At 34.1% G+C, this 20,390-nt stretch overlaps 1 protein-coding gene across 1 annotated transcript; it reads right to left on the bottom strand.

Annotated features, from left to right (window-relative positions):
• Positions 1-1,216: 1,216 nt before the first annotated feature.
• LOC107951287 (phosphatidylinositol-3-phosphatase SAC1) lies at positions 1,217-17,912 on the bottom strand. Its single transcript, XM_016886282.2, has 16 exons — positions 17,600-17,912; positions 16,929-17,133; positions 16,670-16,835; positions 15,078-15,300; positions 14,436-14,512; positions 6,997-7,184; positions 6,787-6,884; positions 6,039-6,172; positions 5,796-5,930; positions 4,906-5,290; positions 4,645-4,766; positions 4,336-4,446; positions 3,756-3,968; positions 2,895-3,083; positions 1,925-2,036; positions 1,217-1,747 (listed from the first exon to the last, which is right to left on the bottom strand). Exons 1-16 carry the CDS (start codon positions 17,726-17,728, stop codon positions 1,508-1,510), a joined length of 2,727 nt encoding a protein of 908 aa, XP_016741771.1. The 5' UTR covers positions 17,729-17,912; the 3' UTR covers positions 1,217-1,507.
• Between the last annotated feature and the right edge of the window lie 2,478 nt (positions 17,913-20,390).

The raw sequence follows: 20,390 nt of genomic DNA, 5'->3' as shown, positions 1-20,390 counted from the left end.
TGGCAGAAGGAAGCACACCACAACACCACTTGGTACTGTAGTGCTGGAAGCATGACGGAAATTAATCAAGGGTAAACTATTAGGGTGACCACCCAACTTTTAGGTAAATTTTATTTTGGTCATTCAATTTCAAAAACATTAAATTTCATCACAAAAAATTTTAAAATTTAAAATTTTAGCCACTCAACATTAGAGGTGCTCATAAGCTGGGCTAAGTGTAAATATGATATTAATATACTTTATGTTTGTTCAAGCTTGGCCCAATCCAAAATATGGATCTAAAGTTTTATCCGAGTTCGTTTATATTTGTAAAAGTCTAACAACCTCATTTTAGGCCCTCCATATTATCTTTAAAAATATTTATATTATTTTAATTTAATTTTTTTATATAGTAATCTTAATATTATTTTAATATTTACATTAGAATAGTATTATATATTTAGTATATTTTATTTTTATTAATGTGTTATAAATTATATAATATATAAAGATAATATAATATAAAATATTATAAACTTAAAAACGGACTAGGCTTGACCTTGAATGTTCAAGCCCATGCCCGGACCTAATATTTTTGCTTAAACCCATGTTTTAGGCGTAATATTTTTACCAAAACTTTCTCAAAATTTCGGGCGAGCCATCAGACATGGATTTCGAGCAAGCCGTCAGGCATGGGCAAGTAACCCGACCCATGAACAAGTCTACTCACCATTAAATACTTAACTCAAACACTCACCTAGTTTACCCCAATTGTCCCTAAACTTTGAATAAATTACGTTTCAATCACCAACTTTCAAAAGTTATATAATTGTCATGAACATTATTGAATTGTTACATTTTTTATTCTATATTTAAATATATAACAACCCGTCTTTCAGTGATTTTAAGACCACAAATTTTGACTTGTCAACTCATAAATATTAATTATTTATTATTATAGTCATTATAGCCGAGTTAAAATTTGGTTAAAAAATTTCATTGTTTAGATAGTTAATTAGTTAAAAAGGACTAAATTATAAAAACTACAAAAGTTAGAAGTTAATTAAAAGTATTAAATCACTATGAAATGATGAATTGGTGGCCTGAAATGATAAAAATACCTAATATAATGATGGTGGACGGTTAAGGCTAAACTTCTGGTTTTCCGGATTATGTAAAAAGTAAAAAAGAAGATAAATAAGCGAGCAATTAATAAAGTAAAATCTCAGCACAAATCTGATTCTGCAACACATGAGCTTTTTTTTACAACTTGAAAACGAGATATAAACATACTCTCTTTGGTTGGTTTTATGAACAAACCATATACATTTCTCAAGTCTAAATATGTTCCTTCTATACAATGCGAAATATTTGAAAAGGCATCTATCAATCAACCATTATTAAATTATTATTTAGATAATTTTGCATCATTTTGGGTTTCAGCTTTATAAGAGCTATGCAGCAAAACCAAATGTGCGTGTATTTTATATCAGAAACTGAAAGTTCACTAGAGATGGATTTACACCTTTTACATCTTCTCCTCACCGATGATCCATCGTGTCAACCGACTTGGATCTTCAGTAAATGATTTGCATGACACAGGAAAAATCCCGAGATCAGCACCAATTAGGTCGTATTCCTTTAGAGCTTCAGCCATCTCGGCTTCAACAGATGCATCATCTACAACATCAATCGTGTTCATTTGTAGAACATCAGTGTAATGCTTCTCCCTTTCCAGATCATGTTGGAAAGGCTCCATGGCCGGTCCCTGGCATTTCAAACATTTTAAGAAAAGTAGTTAGCAGCAAATGGATAAGAACCCAGTTCCCTTCAACAAAAACTTAAGGATCAGATTTCAATTTTGAATCCTCTACGCCTTGTTAAGAAAAAAAAACCCTTTAATCAAATATATGTACGTCATCATCAAATTGATAAGTAGTATTACCTGACATAATTCAGCGTAATGCCTATATATCTCACTGCTTTCATCTTGATCACCAAGAAGTGTTCCACCATACCAGCCATTGGCTTCATCAACAGACGTCATTGAGAGGTACCTTAAAGAGCAGAAAATATGTTACTATGAAACCATAAACTAGCATTAGCATTGAAAAGACTTCCAATTACAAAGTAAAATTGTATATTTTTATCCTAAAGAGCTAAAGAAATCAAAAGTTAGAAAGAATAGGTTCTCTTTCTGTCAAAGAAACGCACGTTTGCATATGGATTTTTTTTCCTTACTGCTGTTATTTCATCAGCCTCGGGACTTACGCTTTCATAAATTCCAAGTACTTCACAATGACTGTACAAATGTCATAAGTTCCAAGAACTTTCACTATGCTGTAAGACCATATATTCCTTCCCACATTAAGGCAAGAGCTTTTTGAAAATTTTTCTTTAATAACAAGATTAACAAATAATATAGAATAGTATATATATTTTTCATATAAACAAAAATGTAAATATATATCTTAAAATATTCCATAAAACTGATAATACACAGAACTAACCTTATACTTCTATAACTACGCCTAAAGGTCCTATTCTTTCATGACTAACAAGCCTTCATCTACTTGGGAATCAACAAATGATATCATCTTCAAAATGTATAGTTTTACGTGTTATGGCAATTTGTTGTCACCTCGCATGTAATTACACTTGGCTAATGCATTCAAGACAAAGGGACCACGTTCATGCATGCACATTGGTGTCACTTTGCATGCAAGCACATAGGGTCTCAAACATTAAACAATCTATCAACCCCACCTTTACTCAATTTTCAGGCCTTGTTCATGCAAAGCCAACATTAGTGGGACACAGCAACAATCTAAACCAATATGATTCCTTCATGCTGTGAAAAAAAAAAGATCATGCATTTTTCCTGAGGTAAACAAGAATGAATGATACGAAAATACCTCTGGAAAATATCCTGTTCATCATCAACATAGGAAGAAAGCCAATTTAAGTCACAGAAATCGTCAAGTTTCATTTCACCATTTGCCCCTCCATTTTTAATTTCACGCACAGAGACTTTGGGGGCTGAGCCAACTTCTTCAAACTTTCTTTGGCCAAATAGCCAATTTGGACTTTTAAGCTGTATTTCACTGCACCAAAATTCCAAGGTTTAGGAGCAAGTAAAAGAATTTATCAATCTTGCCCTAGATATCAGTTGCAGCACAAGAACTCTAGTGCAGACCAAAGTTCCCACCCAAAATTTAGGCTAAAACAATTAGATAAATCCACTTTATCCTCAAAACCCTAACTGGCACTTGAGGGAGAAAAGAATTTCAGCCAGTTTACGACAAACTTGGGAAGTCCTTAAGCTGAAAAAAAGAAGGTTAGACCACGTGAAATTGACATCCTTGGGTTAATATTGTATTTTGGAACTGGTACCATAGATGGTGGTCTAGTAAAAATGAACACCAGCACAAACAAGGTTTAAACTCCTCAGCAAGTAGGTCGCATAAGAGGTGCCTCAAAACTTATTTAAACAGCAGAACTTAGATGCAACTAAGATAAGCTTCAACTAGCCAACATAAGGTAAGACATAGAGCACATCCTGGCAAGAAATCAGGACCTAAAATACTCACAAATGGTTCAATTTTAAGGAAAAACATTGACTGCAGATAAAATATCAAAAAAGTATCAGATCAACTGGAATAGGCATGAGTATTGCTATTCAACAAAAGATAAGAGAAACGCAAAAGGTCAAAGTAAAAAGAGCTACAAACAGAATATCAAAAAAAATTATATAGCAGAGATAAAATGATATTTACGCTGCATCAGGTGCAACACCAGAATTTGCTGTAGGACCACCGGTTCTTTGATCTGGTTCACTACAAAGTCTTACATTTTTTATTGAACTACATGTTCGTTCTATCAGCTTATCAAATGATGTCAACTTCATCCGTGAAAAGTCTTCTCTACAAGCAGGAATGGGGGCAAGGATCTTTCCCACTACTCCTAAAGGCTTAACATTGTCCTCCACACTGCATATGGCAATTGGAAACAGTGAAAAAAGGTAAAAGAAAAGGTCCGAATTTTGATGACGATGATGATAAGAATAATGATGATAATATAAAAAAGGATTATTTATTATCACTGGCAGCAGAGTTCATTAACTCCACAAGTAGGGCTAAGAAACAGCCACAGGTATTTGGTTGATGTTTAGAAAAAATAGTAATAGCAATAATAAATGAGACATGTCGCAGTCTTTTAACCCCTTGTGGAGTTAAATAACTTCACTTCCAGTGTACCTAACAACAATATGGCATCATCAACAACAACACTGATATATGGATAGCTTGAAGATGAAGAGCCTAGCTTTACTGGTCAAAATAGATATGGAAACTTTACCACTTATCAGGGAATAGGTCATCTCCTGCGCCAGAAACATGAAGATAGTAATCAGAATCCAACTCCCAAAGAGCAGGTTTTCCTTCCTGTGGTTGGAAGTAGCCCAAAAATCTGGAAGAAGAAAAAATGGCTGATAGTTATAAGACACAAAAATTGCACAAAAGTATCAAGGCTATAGCATATACTAAATTGTCTCAACAAACCTGAAATGCCCCTACTTTCGGAAGGCACAGTTATCATGAAGATTAAAACCTTCAAGAATATCATTCACTAAAGAACATAAAAAAATGATAGATGGAAATGAATTACAAGTTTATAGCATCTTGCTTTTCACCGTCAGTGTAGGCATTACTATAATATCGCTTGATAGACTTGAGAAACTCTCTAGACTGGGTTGTAGCTTTCCACTTTCCCTGCCTCTCAGGAAAAACCTGAAGTTTGTAACAAATTCAATATTCTATGAGGATAATTCAAGAACATATGAACAACTTAAATACTGAATATCTTATGTTTTAGCTTTTCTTCTTTTTCCCCCTACCAACACAGGAATGGTTAAGATGATAATCTTACTGTGTTATGAGCAGCAGAACCTCCATACTGTTGGGCAAGAGCATCTCCCATGCTCTGGTACATGTCCATGAGAGCAGCAGCAATGCTACTATCAGGGTCCACTTTGGGCTTGTCTGTCAATCCCATTGCATGAAGTTGGCGACCTAAAGCTGCCAAGCCATAAGCATACTGCGCAACATTTGTGCGATCCAAACAGTCGATGCAGTTAGTTCGGAGTACTCCACTCTGAAATCTCGGACGATCACCATCACAATTATCAGTTTTAATTTGCTGACTTAAATCACCCTCTCTTTCTCTACTGGTTAGAGAATTTGAATTCTCACTGCCGCTTCCAATCTTAACAAGATCGCCAGATTTACCTCTCAGATCTCTAAGAGATGCATCCCTGTAGTAATTGAAACAAAACTAGCATGCTGTCAATAAACTATTAGCAAATTTTATAGAGGTTACAAAGAACTGCCAAATTTCAAAATGAATAAAAATAAATCCTCGATATTATGTCCATAATTGGAAAATAATAATAGCTCTCTCTAAGAAATCTTTCTAGGTTTGATCTTTTCAAAGATATATTAAGAAGACAATAACGTCTTAGCAATCCTTAAAATTGTAACTTAATGGCCCATTTTTAATTCGAACTTCTTTTACTCATATTTGTTGGAATCAAGTGAGCATCATTTTTCCTAAAAATAAATTAGAAAAACCTAAGTATCAACATCTACATCAATATAAACAGGTTACTTCCCAAAAAAACTAAATAATAAGAAAAAAGAAAACACAATCATAAAATACAAAAATTGTAAAGAAGATGACATAAAGATTTGAATTTACAAACACAAATGAAAAATTGGCAGCAAATGAATTAATTTATATAAAACGAATGAAGATGGTACCTCCCAGTGCTTGTTCTATTAAGCTGATTGGCTCTTTTCTTAACAATGGAGGGTTTACCACTATAGTAAAAACTGGTCAAATCAAGAGCTTCACTAGCCACAGCACCCAAAACAGCCAAAACATTGGCAGACTTGCTTGAGATCAGAAAAGAAAACACAATAACATCTGTATAAGCTCAAATTCAGAGAGGGTGAAGGGAGGAAACCGAAGGTTGTGTCCATTTCATGGGAAATTTAACTTACCTCTTGGCGAACTTGTGAAAATCCCAGTGAATAAATTTCAGTTGATTCTCTTCTGAGAGAATTGCGTTCAAATACCCAACTGCATGAGCAAATTCACGCCTCAACATCATCTCTCTAGGTCTTTTCTCAACAGTCTGCATTTCCATATTTAATTTAATTAATAGATAAAAACTATAACAAAACTCAAACTGGTGAATAGTTAATTCGACAAAGAAGATGAACCATATAATTTCAATAGGCTTACATTACAAATTAACGAATCCAAATTGGCAGACTGGTAGTTGACCATCTTTTAATGGTATTAACATAATCATATAAATAAACATATTTGACAAGGAATCCCTAAGGATTCTTAAGTGGTGAAGAGTCGGGCTAACACCTCCTTTGTTGTATACAAAGAACTAGCAGGCTTTGTGCTCCTATACAGCGAGAGTAATATTTCTTTCAGAGAAGACTTTAAGAATATATTTCATGACATACTATTATGAAGTGTAAGAGATGCCACACTACTTATGGTCTGACTCCACAACCATTCCTAATTATTCTCAAAAGTGTTACTATTATTATTCTAAATTCAGATCACACTTTGTAGCAATAAGAAGCCCACTGATTTTTTTTTTTTTTTTGGGGGGGGAGGGAACAAAACAAAAGCACCAAAGAAGCATTATGAATATGAAAGAATAAAAAAAATGTAACTACAAAGATGATTTTGCTACTAGAAGTCATCAGCAATGACTTTAAAAATAACCTTGATTAAATTAAGTACAATTATTGGATTGCCGTATCTCTTTGCCAAGTCCTCAAAATGCAATTTGGTTGCCTGGTATGTAGGATCATACCTCTGTACTGAAGCAAAAACAAAAATAAAGATTTTATTTACCTGAAGTTAGGGGTATGAAGATGCAGAAGGGTATAACATAACTGTGGAAAAAAATATATAATTAAGCTGATTCCTTACATATTATATCAGGTTTAGGACTAAACCTTGAAGCTTCTTGGGACCAGAAAAGGGGAATTGAGCCACGCATCTGCACAACAGAACTCATCTTTCCCTTGCAAGAACCAGCCTCTTCATCAAGGATAATTTGTTCTGTTTCAACATCATTTGCAACCCTTCCTCGATCATTCACTCCCCTTTTCAAATACCTGAGATTAATGAAAAAGACACATGACTTACAAAGTAAACTATAACTATAAACTAGCAATTTTGGAAAGATTCCAAATCAAACCTCCCCCATCCCTTCTTTCTCTTCTTATCTCCTGGACCAGAAAAGTAGAAGCCAATGACAAGAAATTATTTGTATCTTCCAAGTTACTCTTTGCAATAATATTCAGCAAAGCTTCAAAGGATATAATTGAACAGATAAAAATATGTGGTTACTGTTGAGAATCTTTGATTATTTGATATTATTAAATAATATTTTTAGAGATTACAGCTGATATTTTTTAGAGATTCTAATTAAGAGATATTATTTCCTTAGTTGTTAAATCCTACATGTATATATAGTTGTTCATATTTCTAAAAAATATATACTTTGAGAGAGTATTTTCCTCAATACATTAGAGTTTTTTCCACCCTAGCCCTATTTTTTTTATCTCACCGCCCCTACCATTGGAGTAGGCATCCACTCGCTGGTGAAACCCCAAACTCCGGTGACCAGAAGCCCATGCGCTGCCGCAAGTTTCTACAGTTCTGTTTCACGCGACACGTGTGGACTCCACCTGCTGCCGCCGTGTTTTTTCCGACGCCGTCGCTGTGCTCTCTACTCTCTTCCGGTCATTCTCCTCTAAGTAGTTTTGTGTTTTGGCTAAGTTTTTATTAGTGTGGGATCTATTTGGTGTTTTTTTTTTGGCTGGTTTTTTATTCTAATTGTCCAGCATTATGTCTACAGACAAGAAGATCGTGATTCCAACCGATAATCCCTTGTTGCAAATTAGCCCTATGAAGCTTGAAGGACATAATTACTTTGTTTGGTGAAGATCCTGCTTGTTGTTTATCAAGGCTCGTGCCTTGCAGGGATATATCATTGGTAAATCGTCGAAACTTGAACTCACTAATTCCACCTTTAGTCAATGGGATTCAACGAACTCTCTTGTTATGGCATGGCTTATCAACTCTATGCAACCTCATATTTCCAAGCCCTATTTTTTGCTTGATGCTACGGAAAAGATTTGGAATGTTGCTGCTCTCACCTACTCTTGTGTTGGGAATGATGCGCAAATTTTTTAGATTCATAATAAGGTCCATAGTACAAAACAAGGGAGTTATCGCTTCTCAATATTTTGTTGAACTAAGTGGGTTGTAGCAGGAACTTGATTATTATCAAGATTTACAAGCGAATTGTGCCAAGGATGCCGAAAAATTTTAGAAGATGGTGGAAAAGGAGCATGTTTTTGATTTCTTGGCTAGGTTGAATACCGAGTATAATCAAATTCAAGTTCAAGTTCTTGGAAGACTCCATTCCCTTCTCTCCATGTCACATACTACTATGTACAACAAGAGGAGAGTCGTCGTGTTGTTATTCTCTATAATCCACCTTTACAGAAAGCTAGCCTCGTTGCTAACCAGGATGGTCCATTGGGTGGTAAGTCTACCAAGGATGACTTGACGTGTGACTACTGTGGAAAGCCTTGGCACACTAAAGATTCGTGCTGGAAACTACATGGTCGTCCCACTCTAGGTCGTGGTAGAAAAATTTGCTCGACTCTATGACAACAGAGGATAAGTCCACTTCAGCTGGAAGTTTTACCTCGAACAAGATTCAACATTTTCGACACATCTTATCTCAATTGGATTCTACCTCAATTGCCAAGTCTAATCATGCGAACTCAAGTACTGTTTTAAATGCTCCATCCAAGGATTTAAATTGCGGTTGCGCCCGCGTTTTCGGTCGCGTTGCGTTTATTGCGATTGCAGACATAACGGATGCTATTGCGGTCACTGCGGGTATTGCTATCTTGAATTTTTTTTAAATTCACACAACTAATAATTAATAACAAAGTAAAAAAATAGATATCAACGGGAATAGCGGAAAAATAACGGGAATAGCGGCCCCTTATTGCTGCAATTGGTCGTTACCCGTTAAATTGTGATCGCGATCCACCGCTATTGGTGCGACTCCACTTCCCACCGCTATTTTCAGCAGTAGCAGTTTCGGACGGCGCCGCTACCGCTATATAACGGCCGCTACCCAACCGCTATTTTAATCCCTGGCTCCATCTACTTCTTGAATTATTGATTTCGGTGCGAACAGACATATGACAGGGTCAAACAAAAGCTTATTTAACCATACTACTTGTCCATCTAAAGATAGTGTGCGACTAGCCGATGGCTTTCTTACCTCCATCTTTGGAACAGATTCTGTTGTTTATACTCCCAATATCACTTTATCCTTTATCCTCCATGTCCTTAGATTCCCAATTAACCTTTTATCTATTAGTACTATCACTAAAGCCTTAAATTGCAAATTTGAATTCTTACCCGATCACTGTGTTTTTCAAGACATCCAAACAGGGAAGACGATTGGCAGTGGTAGATTGTACAATGGCTTATATATTCTGGATCGATCGTCCAATGTCTCAAGCATTATTTGGAGACAATAAAGATATCAACCGGGAGATTATTGAATGGCATAGGCAGTTAGGACATCCATCATCATTTATTGTTCTTACCAAGGTGTTTCCTAATTTGTTTTCAAGAACTCAATTAGACTCTTTAGGTTGTGATGCTTGTGAGTTTGCTAAGCATACAAGAAACAATTATCCTTTGCGTAATAATAAAAGTACTGTTCCTTTTGAGATTATTCATTCAGATGTTTGGGACCGTACTTGCCTTACTTCTTTATCTGGTAATCGTTAGTTTGTTACTTTTATTGACTGTTGCACTCGGATGACATGGGTATTTTTATTAAAGTCCAAAAGTGATGTTTTCTCATGTTTTCGTTCTTTTCATAAATTGATTACTATTCAGTTTGATGCTAAGGTTAAGAATTTGCGAACTGGTAATGGAACCGAGTATAACTTTAATGATTATTTGAAATCATATGGATTGTGCATCAGACCAATTGTCCAAGAACAAACACTCAGAATGGTGTTGCTGAAAAAAAAATCGACATCTTCTGGAGGTGGCTAGATCACTTATGTTCACTATGAATCTCCCAAAGCCTTATTGGGGGGATACGATTTTAGTTGCGGCTTATCTTATTAATCGAATGCCTCTTAGGGTCCTTGATTTTAAAAGTCTCATAGAAACCTTACAGGGCAAAACAGATTACCCAGTTTCACTGAAGGTCTTTAGTTCTGTTTGCTTCGTTCATCTTCGACATGGGAGCAAACTAAATCCTCGAGTAGTCAAATGTGTTTTCATTGGATACTCTTCCACACAGAAGGGTTACAAATGTTATCATCCGCCACCTAGAAAGTATTATGTAAATATGGATGTAACATTTCGTGAGGATGAACCCTACTTTTCTTCATCACACCAATCTCTTCAGGGGAAGGTTATTGAAAATGAAAAGATGACACCTTGTTATGTTACTCTTCTGAGGGAGAATTTAATTCCAGCAGAGATTTTGTTTCAAGAGAAGACTAGTGGACGGTTGTTGGATAAGCCTGATTTAAGGACATACACTAGAAAAGGCAAGAAAAAAGATGCCATCTTACAATCTACTTTATTCCCTGACTCCTCACTATTAGGTGAGTCTACTTTACCTCCGATTGCTACTGATTTGGAATTACCAATAGCCCAATGAAAAGGTGTTAGAACTTGCACTATACATCCTATCTCTGACTCTATCTCTTATGATTCCTTATCCACATCTTATAGAGCTTTTGCTTTGTCTTTATTCTTTATTTCTGTTCCACAGGATTGGCGAGAAGCTATCATTGATCCAAGATGGAAGAAAGCTATGATTGAAGAAATGAGGGCTTTAGCAAAAAATGAGACGTGAGAACTAGTTAATCCTCCTAAGGGGCAGAAAATGGTTGGCTACAAATGGGTGTTTACCATCAAGTATAAGGATGATGGTTCAATTGAAAAACTCAAAGCTAGATTAGTAGCACAAGGATAGACTCAGACATATGGAATGGATTATCAAGAAACATTTGCTCCAATTGCTAAATTGATCACGATTGGGATCCTTTTATCGTGTGCGGCAAATCTTGATTGGGACTTACAACAATTTGATGTAAAGAATGACTTCTTACATGGAGACCTAGAAGAAAAGAATGTATATGAAAGTTCCTCCAGGATTCGAGGATAAAAATACTCAAGGGAAGGTATGTAGACTGAAAAAGACCTATATGGACTAAAGCAATATCCCATAGCCTGGTTTGACAGATTTAATAAGGCCATGGCGTCATTTGGCTATCAACAAAGTAATGTTGATCATACTCTCTTTATAAAACATCACAAGGGTAAGATTACTTTCCTTATCGTTTATACTGATGACATAATTGTGACAAGAGATGACAAGGAAGAAATGGCCTGGCTTAAAAAAAATTGGCTGATTAATTCAAAATAAAAGACTTGGGAAAGTTACAATATTTCCTCGAAATAGAAGTAGTCAGATCGAAAGAGGGAATTTTTATTTCCCAAAAAAAATATGTCTTAGACCTTCTGACAAAGACTAGCATGTTAGGTTGCAAACCAGCCGAATCACCTATTGAGAGTAATCACAAGTTACAAGCTTGGTGAAACGATGGATAAAAAGAGATATCAAAGGCTCGTCGGATGTTTGATTTATCTCACTCATATTCGACCTATATAGCCTATGCTGTTAGTTTAGTAAGTCAGTTTATGCATAATCCTCGCGAAGCTCATATGCAGGCAATATTGTGAATTTTGTGCTATTTGAAGACTGCACCACGCAAAGGTATTATCTTCTCAAAAAATAGTCATCTTAAGATAGAAGTATTTACAGATGTAGATTGGGCTAGCTCTCTTGATGACAGAAGGTCTACAACGGGTTATTGTACTCTTGTGGGAGGAAACTTAGTCACTTGGAGGAGCAAGAAACAAAGTGTTGTGGCTTGATCAAGTGCAGAGGCTGAGTATAGGGCCATGGCACAAGGAGCTTGTGAGCTTTTATGACTACAAAAAGTATTGGAAGAGCTGAAGTTGTTGAACGAAAATGGATCAACCTTGTACTGTGACAACAAGACGGCCATCAACATAGCTCAAAATCCAGTACAGCATGATAGAACCAAACACATCAAAATAAATCATCATTTTATCAAGGAAAAAGTAGCCAGTGTTGCCTTAAGTCTATCTTACCTAGCATCCGAAAAATAGTTGGCTGATGTTTTTACTAAAAAGCTTAACTGTAAGAATTATCATAATCTTCTTTCCAAGTTAGGCATGCGAGACACCTATGCACCACTTGAAGGGGAGTGTTGAGAATCTTTGATTATTTGATATTATTAAATAGTATTTTTAGAGATTACAGCATTTTAAAGATTCTAATTAAAAGATATTATTTCCTTAATTGTTAAATCCTACATGTATATATAGTTATACATATTTCTAAGAAATATATACTTTGAGAGAGCTTTTTCCTCAATACAGAGTATTCATCTCTAATTTCATCAGTTATTGCTTTTTTTTCCAAATGTCATCTTAAACAATTATAAACAAGCAAAAAAAGAAGAATAAGAAGGTAAATATCTTGGAAACTCGAGACAGGTACAAACCATCATAGCATGCTTGCTAATAACACATTTAGAAAGGATTTACCTATTCTAGCACTCGAATAATCACCCAGGAAGTAAAAACAGAAAAAGAAGCAACAACAGAAGCCTTCAAACCCAAACAAAACCAAATAATAATTGTAATAAATCAAATACTGATATTTGAACCAACCAAGGATAAAAGGACAGCTAACACACGTTGAAATGTGGAAGAGTGATATATGATTATAAAAGGCATTGCAAAGGAATTCTGGAAAATCACTGATTTTTAGTTTATCTTTCCATTTTGGAGGAGAGTTCAAAATTTTCCCATCCTTCAAAATTCCAGAGGATCCAATCATTCACTTCTTGTTGTAACCATTATAAATAATAACTAACACAAAGGCAACATGAAAAATTATATCCTCATTAATCTAACCACCATCATTCTCATGAATCTCATTCATCGCGGCTAAATGCAGAAATCAATCGCCCTTAGGAACTGCTGGCCATCATATTCAACTCTTTCTTCATTTGTTATTATACCACCAGGTTACCGTTAAACCTACTGTCTTTAGATTCAGTTTTAGCCCTAATTAATCAATCTTCAGATTCTGAGCATTCTTTCAACTCTAGTGTGCAGTTAACTCCCTCTTGTCAACTAACCCTTTTTCTCTGCAAATAACTCATCCAGAAATATAAGCTTCAACATGGTTGTTAGGTTCATCCATACAAATGTAATAAGGATTTAGATAAGACCATTAGGTTAAAGCTATTGTACTAGGAAATATCACACTTCTAATTCCTCCTCATTCATATCTGTTAATAATATATATCTCTAACTGATACTCTTTTTCTCTAAGACCTACATTAAAGCTTCCCCAGGAAATCCCTCATAAACACTTTATAGATAAATGAAGCCATATGAAGATCTTTTTTTATTTTCCCCATACTTCTTCATCAAGCTCTCAAGTAAATTCCACTGAATATAAACCAACTGATATTATGTTATGCGCCTTGGCGTAGGATCTAGTCACAGGTCTAGACGAGAAAGAATTCTTGCTTCGACCTATGGTTACTCAAAAGGCAAATTCGTCCTTGACTGAACCCCCTCTCAAAATAACGTTTCTTTTGATAGAACAATTGCTTACCTCTTTATTTCATATTGGCAGCCTATTATAGACGGTTAATAACAAAGGAAAGAGCCCTAATTGACATAAAATAGAATTCCTAACTTAGTTTATGAAGGAAACAAAAGCCTAATATAATAGATAAAATAAGTAAAACTAAAACTCTTAGTAAAACTTGATATAATAAATAAATAAAACTAAAAACTCCTATTGCAATTAAAGCGTCCATATCATATTATCACTCCTACTCCTACTCCTACCTCAAACTACTACATATGACATTATAATGAGGTTAATGCCTATCAGTCATAAATTGACCCTTTGACTAATAAAGAGATACCAACATGCCTAAAATTTTAAATTGGAGAAAACCGAGCAAAAAGGAGACTTTATTTCTGACACTTTTCAAGAAAAATGTATTCAAATATTTAGTGCACCAAGGTCTGAGTTAGAAATATCCAAACAAACCAAGTAAAGAATACAATTTCTGAACAAAATGGCAGCCCTTCAAGTTGAAAACATATGTCAATATATTCCAATGGTTGAATTGAAATGGCCTGTAAAATAAAAGGATGAAAGATGCATGCAAAGCAGACCTTACCGTGTTCCAGCAAAATGCCGAGATCGTCTAGAAACTAGGGTAACACTAAAGTCCCTCCCAAAGATTGATAGCCGAATCTGCATTAAAGTAGCCAGAAAGAGAGAGAGAATTGGTTGAATATGCAACAAGTATTACAGCAAAGTTAAATAAAAGTTTTATATACATAACACATCGTTTTAACCAAAGACTTTCAGCATCACTAAAAATTAAACATCAAAGGCCAGCTTCCTTTAAAATAAATGAAAAATAAATCGTAAGAAAAGTATTCAAAGTTTGTTGTGTAACTGTATCAAATATTATCAAAGTTACAGTAAATTATATCTCAAACCTTTCAGAAATCTTACTTCACATTCAAGATTCCAGATTATTTAATTTTAGTATGTAGGAACATACGTCTGAATTAAACCTGACTGAAATTTTTCTTGTCCATGTATAGAGGCAAATGGAAAAAGAATATAAATAAAGGCCGACATAGCCAAAAAAAAAGAACCAGAAGCTTATGGCAGTAAACGTAAGACAAGAAGAACCTAACAAGGCATAAATGATGACTTATTACAACTAGCCGTAAAACTAATTCTACAAAATGAAAATGAATAAAACGTATTCAGTGCAGCAAAAATATGCAGCCAATATTTTAATTACCTGTTTAAAATGCCCATGAACTAATGCAATTGTCCAAATAGTGTTACTGCATCTTGAGCGTATGGCTTGGGTTAGATAGGCATTCCAAACAAATATGTTATCATATGGCATCCTTTCTTCACCCATGGCTAAAACATTTTTTTGCAAACTTTGCATTATGGGATATGTATAACTGTAGAAAAAATCTTTGGTCAAGTCCACACTGGAAAGCAGCTTTTTGTACCTGAAACCAAAAACAATAGATTAAGAATAATTAAAAAGCTACTAAAATTAGACCCTAATTCCATTAGAAAGTGAGAATTATGTAAAAAGTATGGGAAGAAGAAGAAAAACTTAATAGCAGAATACAAGAAAAAAAGAATAAGGAGAAGCCTACAACATAAATTATGTACAATATTATTTAGTTTCACAAAAATCACAGATCTAAATGGCAAATATAATTGTTGATAAACATATAAGGATTGATTTTCATGGCAGCCCTTACAATTACTAAAAGGTATTAAACAAAAGCAAGATCTTATTAAAATAGATAAATATCCAAACAGGTCTCCACACACAGCACTATATGGCATTCAAGATTGGAAAACTACATATCTTTAAACTTGGGAGACTGTTCCCATAACAAATTGCTCTATGTTCTTATAAAGCAAAGTAAACAAGGCCTGAAGGTAATTTTGCCTGTTGGAGAAGATAATGTCACTGATTCTCTGTTCAAATTAAAGTAGATAAGCAGAGACCAAATATGGAAAGGGGAGATAATGCATTTCCATGTTTCTGCTGCCTCACTGCTTACAACTTACAACATAATATATCTACAAGATGATTTAGTTTTAACATTCTTTTTCTGATGTAGTTACGGAGAGAAACCATATATTAAAATGATGACTATCATTTCTGATATAGATATAAGGATAAATTTGCACGATAACAGTTATATAATTACTTTAAAGAAAGCAAGATCTTATTAAAAGGAATAAATCTCCAAACAGGACTCCACACGTATAGCACTAAATATGGTTTAGCATCGGAATATCACTAATCTTTAAAACTGGGAGCATTTGTTCATTTAACAAATATCTGTAACCTCTGAGTTCTTATAAAGCAAATGAAGCAAGGCCTGACGGCTGATTCAAGAAGATCAAAACAACTGATCTCCATTCAAATTAATTATATTAGCAGAAACCAAAAATAGTGAGAGCAGATAGAGGATTTCCCGATTCTACTCTCATCACTTCTCCGTTGACCCACTTAGGTAACAAAAATAATTCATTATCTCCATAAAGTAATCATTATGAAACCAAGAAACTATAAATGCTACCTAGCAACCTACTAATAGTAAAAAAAAAAACACTTCTAATGGTACGTTTCAGTGTCAATACATAGATTAGTCTTCCAATTGCATCCATATTCTACAAAAATATTTCTAGGAATGCAAGAGAGATAAATGAATAAAATGGATGCAGGTAATGTCAAAAAGATATAGAAATTCTAGTTTCAAACTGAATTAAAAAAAAAAAAAGAAATAAATAAGATCCAGAGGTTTTCACCAAATCCTAAAACTAATTATGAAGCTTGCAAAGTAAAGGAGATACCTCAGCTCAGTTTTAGAATGCGCTATGTCGGATTGAACAGAAACATGAGGAACTGTGATCAACTGACTCTCATCTATGCTATATATTGCATGACCACATATACTACCAATTTGCTGTCGCTTTGTAACCAGAATCAAGTAGTATGATTCCAAAAACTTGATGCAACCTAAAAAGATTCCGACACGTAGTACTGAGTTTAATAGAAACAATTCCTTCAATACCTCAAAAACAAAACAAGAGAGAGTAAATTGTCACTAACCCACAATCCCGAAAACTTTTGCCACAAAGTTTAAGCCCCCAGTGGCACGATTTCCTTCGGCAATCCGCTGAAGCAAGTTTTTGATCTCTTGTGGTGAATAAACCACTGGGTCTTCACTGATATTAAGATCAGATCGTTCAGATCTATCAATTTTCAAGACCCGAAAGAATTTCTTGTTCCTATCACTCCCAATTAAATAATACCTCTGTTTAAAGAAACCAGAAAAAAAAAACTCAATCCTGAACAAAACAAGATTAAAATCATACATAAAAGTAATCTAACTACCCAGATTGCAATTTTCAGAGCGACCAAACAGCAGCCTCAAGATTCCTTGATAATCAATTTTAGTCGCTTCAGATTTAAGAGAAATTCTTTACTTCTTTCACTTTTTTTTTAATATTGTGATTTTAGTTTCTTCTGCTCGAAATTTCTCCTTTTTTCTCCCGCAGTAAGCAGAAAACTTGAGAATCGAATACAAAACCCTAATTTCCACTTTTTTCCATCTTTTTATCTTAAAAGGATACCAATTCAAGAACAATTACACAGCAACTAACCTTATGCAAAAATGAACAAAAAATAATAATTTAGAGCATTCTCTTCCTTGTTGCTAAAATTAAGAGAACTGTATGATTTTGCCATGAGAACAAACACAGAAAAGAAAGGACTGTTACCGCTCGGGTTTCGTAAAGCCGGAACTTTTCAAGAGAATAGGAATTGGGATCGGCCTCCGGATCAATGGAAGGATGGATCTTAGCGTATGGAAGAGACAAATTGGTTTTCAAATTCTCCAATTTTGCCATTTTGGTGGTAAAATTTTGGGACTCAATTCAATTTATGCGTTATGTCTTGGACATTTGGTTTTGGTTTTCTAGTTAGTTTTCTTTGACGATTAAAACATTTTTGGATTTCTGGGACTCTTAACTGAGTTGGCTTTGGCTATATAGTCTTTGCCTATTCGATTCCTAACCCACTGTGTTGGCGCCGGCCGCGTGGTGTCATTGAAGTAACTTACAAATATAGAGTAAATTATACAGAGAGTCTTTTAACTATTATTAAATTTTCTTTTGTTATAAAATAATTATTTAACTATTCGATTATGTTATTTTTAATTATCTACAGTTAAATAATTAATGGAAATATAACTTGTTATCTTTTATTTGTATGCATATAATAGCTTTTTTATTTACGATGCATATATTAATTGTATGCAATAATTAAATTATATTTGATTATTTCTTATAAATTTTCGTAAATTTTTTAACGTGTTATTAATAATATGGTTATGAAACTAAAATATAATAATATCTAAGTTTAATTTTAAAAATAAGATAATTAATATTAGACTAAATTTAAATAAAAATATTTTTAAAAATATTTTTAAAATATAAATATTATAATAATAGATTAGGTGTTTAAATACACAAAGAAAACAAAAAAAAAGGGGGGGAAAGAGAGTACTTATTTTATATCAAAAGCTCTAATAATCTCAATAGGATTAAGCCTCACATTTATACAAGAGAATAGCTAATGAACCAACCAAGAAACTCAGTCTAACAATCATCCTAACCGATTCTTAGCCGATAAATTAACTGAAATTGAAACAGATTACATTGAACTAACTGACTTAACTAATAGCAACTGCTAACAGAATTACCTAATTTACCTAACTAGCAACTACAACATTTACTGGTCCTCCTAGTGACTTCTTCTTCTTCTTGTTTTTGTTTATACTTGCTAACAACACCAAAGCTAAACCTAAACTTGTTGAAAAAAGGTGCGAATAAAGGTTTGGTAAGCTCATCTCCAATCTGATCCTGTATTGGAACATGATCAACCATCAATTTGCTTGTTTTCACTTTCTCTTTAACAAAGAATAAGTCCAATTCTACATATTTGAACTTGGAATGCATTACTGGATTGGCTAAAACAACCACTGCACTTGAATTATCACACCCACAACAGTTTGGCCTTTAATTCTAACCTTTAACTCAACCAACGATGATTCCAACCAGATAATCTCAGCAGTAGCATAAGTTAAACCCCTATACTCAGCCTCTCAGTGGAACGAGATGTAACACCCTTTACCCGTATTCAACGCTGAAAGAGGGTACGAGGCATTACCGGACTTATCACATTAACAAACATACAATTTTGGGTTATAAATTTTGCACCCAAATTAGAACCATTAATATTCAATCACAATGTGTAACAACCCCTAACCCATATCCGTAGCCGGAATAGGGTTACGGAGCATTACCTGATATTTGGAATCAAATATGAACATTACATAATTATCTAACAACCATATTCTTTCTCATATGATATCCCAATCAATTCAATTACTTCATTCAAATCAAATCTAATTTTCATACCAAAACATAATATTTATAATCTTAATATAGTACATAAAATTATATATATATGTATTCATTAACATTTTATAACATATTTTGCAACACTTTTCAAAATGAAAAATACAAATGTCATAGGTACATGCCATTACCAAAAAGATATGTACTTTACCATAATGAGTTCGGGATTGGCCTTAAATACTAATTCAGCAATTCGACTTTAACCTAACATGCGCATAAAAACAAACCATACATTGAGTATAAAACTCAGTGGTATTTCTATAATTCGAATACTTTAGAAAAAATAATATTTTAAAGCATACACATTTTATCATACGGTAGACATAGTTTTACAAATAACCATTTCATAGATAAAGTATTTGCACTCATTCTATTCAATCAATTTACTATCCCGATAGCTTTCACTATATGACACAATCATGTGTCTCAAATCACATTTCAATTCATTCTTCGATTTCAATCATAGCACTATCTCATTCAACAACCATTCTATGAGCACATGGTTCATACATTTCATTTTCATGTCTCAATTCAATTCATTTATTTACCCCTATTAACATGAATCAGACTCAGATGGATACATGGATCCAACCAAAACACACCAGTATGGCACCCAGTGCCTCATCAGATAATTCGAAGTAATAGAGTGACACCCAGTGTCTCATCGGCCTTGCCGAAGTAAGTTGGTACCCAACACGTCATCAAATTTATCCGAAGTAATAATATGACACTCAATGTCTCATCGACTCATGGTCGAAGTATCCTTGAACACTTCCAATCCTATGGCATACCAACTATATCCGACTCAGCCCGACTAGTTAATAGGGTATTTAAATCACATATAACCTCAATTCAATCACAATTTCTCACATTTTCAATTCAATCATTTTCCACCTTTCAATCAATATTCAATCCATATATTCACATAGTTTCACAATTCAGTACATTTTCATTCAATTCAATATCAATACTCACCTTAATTTATCTTACCATGCATATTAATCATTATTCACAATTAATAATAAATAAATTTGAATTATAATAATATAAACCAGGAATTCCGAGCTATTCTACGTCGACTTTATCTTTC

Source organism: Gossypium hirsutum, chromosome A02 (genome assembly GCF_007990345.1).
Source record: "Gossypium hirsutum isolate 1008001.06 chromosome A02, Gossypium_hirsutum_v2.1, whole genome shotgun sequence".
In the NCBI taxonomy this organism is placed as follows: Eukaryota; Viridiplantae; Streptophyta; class Magnoliopsida; order Malvales; family Malvaceae; genus Gossypium; species Gossypium hirsutum.
The sequence above is the reverse complement of the archived record's forward strand: the minus strand, read 5'-3'. Positions and strand labels throughout refer to the sequence as shown.

Coding starts and splice junctions, on each gene's coding strand:
- LOC107951287 (XM_016886282.2), bottom strand. CDS start 17,728: ATGGCAAAATTGGAGAATTTGAAAACCAATTTGTCTCTTCCATACGCT. Junction 6,173..6,786: donor TTGTACTTAATTTAATCAAG/GTTATTTTTAAA, acceptor ATGGAAATGCAG/ACTGTTGAGAAAAGACCTAG. Junction 2,037..2,894: donor GAACAGGATATTTTCCAGAG/GTATTTTCGTAT, acceptor CTGCTCTTTAAG/GTACCTCTCAATGACGTCTG.